Source organism: Nematolebias whitei, chromosome 10 (genome assembly GCF_014905685.2).
Source record: "Nematolebias whitei isolate Nwh7 chromosome 10, NemWhi1, whole genome shotgun sequence".
In the NCBI taxonomy this organism is placed as follows: Eukaryota; Metazoa; Chordata; class Actinopteri; order Cyprinodontiformes; family Rivulidae; genus Nematolebias; species Nematolebias whitei.
In genome coordinates, this window is record NC_056507.1 from 9,642,411 (window position 1) to 9,644,674 (window position 2,264).

Sequence of the window (2,264 nt, forward strand, 5' to 3'; positions counted from 1 at the left end):
TCTGTCTCTAACTTGGACCTCCAGAGTCCCACCTGGACCTGTTGTCTCTAACTCGGACCTCCAGAGTCCCACCTGGACCCGTTGTCTCTAACTCTGACCTCCAGAGTCCCACCTGGACCTTTTGTCTGTCTCTAACTTGGACCTCCAGAGTCCCACCTGGACCTATTATCTCTAACTTGGACCTCCGAAGTCTCACCTGGACTTCTATGGAGAAGAGGAAGGCTGAGGTGAAGGAGTGGATGGCGGTGACACAGGGGACGGGGCCCGGCTCAGTGTCCAGGTCCCGGGGCTCCAGGTCTCCGTGAGCGAAGGCCAGGAGCCACCAGGCCATGGCGAAGAGCATCCAGGAGCAGAGGAAGGCCGAGGTGAAGATGAGGAGCGAGTGCTGCCACTTCAGGTCCACCATGGTGGTGAAGACGTCCTGCAGGAAGCGGCCCTGAGACAAGAACAAACCAACAACCCATCGGTTGGAGCGGGTCCAATAAACTCTGTCCAGCACCCAAACGGAGACCTAGACTTGGACCCGGATCAGCTACCTGCTCCCGGATGTTCTTGTGAGCCACGTTGCAGGATCCAGTTTTGGTGATGAATCGGGCTCTCTGGGACCTGGAATGGCTGCGGTTCGGCTGGTTCTGGTCCTCTGCCAGCCGGGTCAGCAAGAAGCCGTCCGGCAGGAGGCCCTTCCTGGCCAACATGACGCTGCACAAACAAACAAACAACTGTAAACAACATCTGGTCTGGATCTGGTCAATAATGGGCCGATCTCAGCTGCAGACAGGTTCTGTCCAGAAGAGTCCATGTTTCATTATGACATCATTCAATCAAACTTTATTTGTACTTCAGTTTTAAGCAAAACAAAAAGCTTTACAGTGCATAAAAACAATAATTGTTATTAATAAAACTTGAAAAATAATAAATAAAAAGCAAAAAGAAGGAAACAAATATTTATATTCCAGAAGATGTTTGGAAGTTTTTAGCACTTTTAAATAAAAAAACTTCTATTTTTTAACTCTTTTGTCAGTTTTTCAGAATAGTTTCTCTTTTATGGCGCTAACGAATAATAATAATAAAATCTTTACCTACAATCAAAACTTTTTTATTTTTTATTTATGTGTAATGTTATTTTTACATATTTTACATGATTCATCTTCTCATCAAGTTTTTTTTTTAAATGAAAACAAAGTGAAACAATTTTTATTCATGCTCCCATTCTCTGAAAAATAATCTAAATTAAAATCTTTAACGATTAAAGTTCTTGATATATTGTTGTTTTAAAAAAATAATAATTCTGTGTTAAATATGAGGTTTAAAATAAAGTGAATCATTGAAGTCTTAAGATATTTATTTGAATTATTTTCAATAATAAACTGCTGATTGCTGTAACCAAATCAACAAAAATAAAAACAACGTGAAGATTATTTATTAAAAAAATTAACAAAAACATATTTTAAACAAACCTAAAAGCATCAAATGTAAACTCTGACAGCAGGGTGGTTTTCAGGCTCTGCCTCTCTGAGACATTTTGAGAGGAACGGGATATTTTGTGACGTCATAACCTCACTTCCTGGTTCAGTTTTTAAAAAAATGTATTAATAAAAAACATTATTTCCGTCTAAACCGGAAATAACCTGAAAAGAAAAACAAACAGAACTCAGCTTTCTGAGAGGAAAGATGTTTTACACCGCGGAGGCGTCGCGCGCGCACACACACACACGAACACGCACCTGTCTGAACACACAGACACGCCTTTAAACAGTCACGTGCTGTTACCTGTGCAGGACTCAGGAGGTCGGACTCACAAGAACCAGGTGGTTCTGGGGGTTTATCTGGACATGGTCTGTAGCACTGACTCCATCATTCACCCATCAGGATGTTCCCGCAGAACCGAGTCAAGGTGCAACATGTGACCATACTACTTCCTGTTTGCGCCTTCAAAATAAAACAGGCTGCCAGTGCAAGGAAGTGGCGCTTTGTGTTTTAATGTTTATTTTTATACAGTTTAATTACAGATAAAAAGTGCGTTTTAATATTTAGTTTAAACTTTGAATGAGTCTAGAATTTTTGTGTTTTGTGATTGATTCGAAGATACATTTAGTTTTTGTATTTTTGTTTAATTCCCTGACATTTTTCTCTCCTCTGATACACCTGGCTCAGGAGCCACACCTGGTTTAGGAGTCACACCTGGTTAAGGAGCCATACCTGGCTCAGGAGCCACACCTGGTTTAGGAGTCACACCTGGTTAAGGAGCCATACCTGGCTCAGGA

At 41.6% G+C, this 2,264-nt stretch overlaps 1 protein-coding gene across 1 annotated transcript in view; it reads right to left on the reverse strand.

The window, feature by feature from the left end:
- Nucleotides 1–695, reverse strand: part of kcnj11l (potassium inwardly rectifying channel subfamily J member 11, like) — a 2,135-nt gene extending 1,440 nt beyond the window's left edge. Inside the window, exons 1-2 of the mRNA XM_037683316.1 lie at nucleotides 537–695; nucleotides 197–436 (exon numbers count right to left, since the gene is read on the reverse strand). Coding sequence (XP_037539244.1) covers nucleotides 197–436; nucleotides 537–695 — 399 coding nt within the window. The remainder of the gene's footprint in view (nucleotides 1–196; nucleotides 437–536) is intronic.
- Between the last annotated feature and the right edge of the window lie 1,569 nt (nucleotides 696–2,264).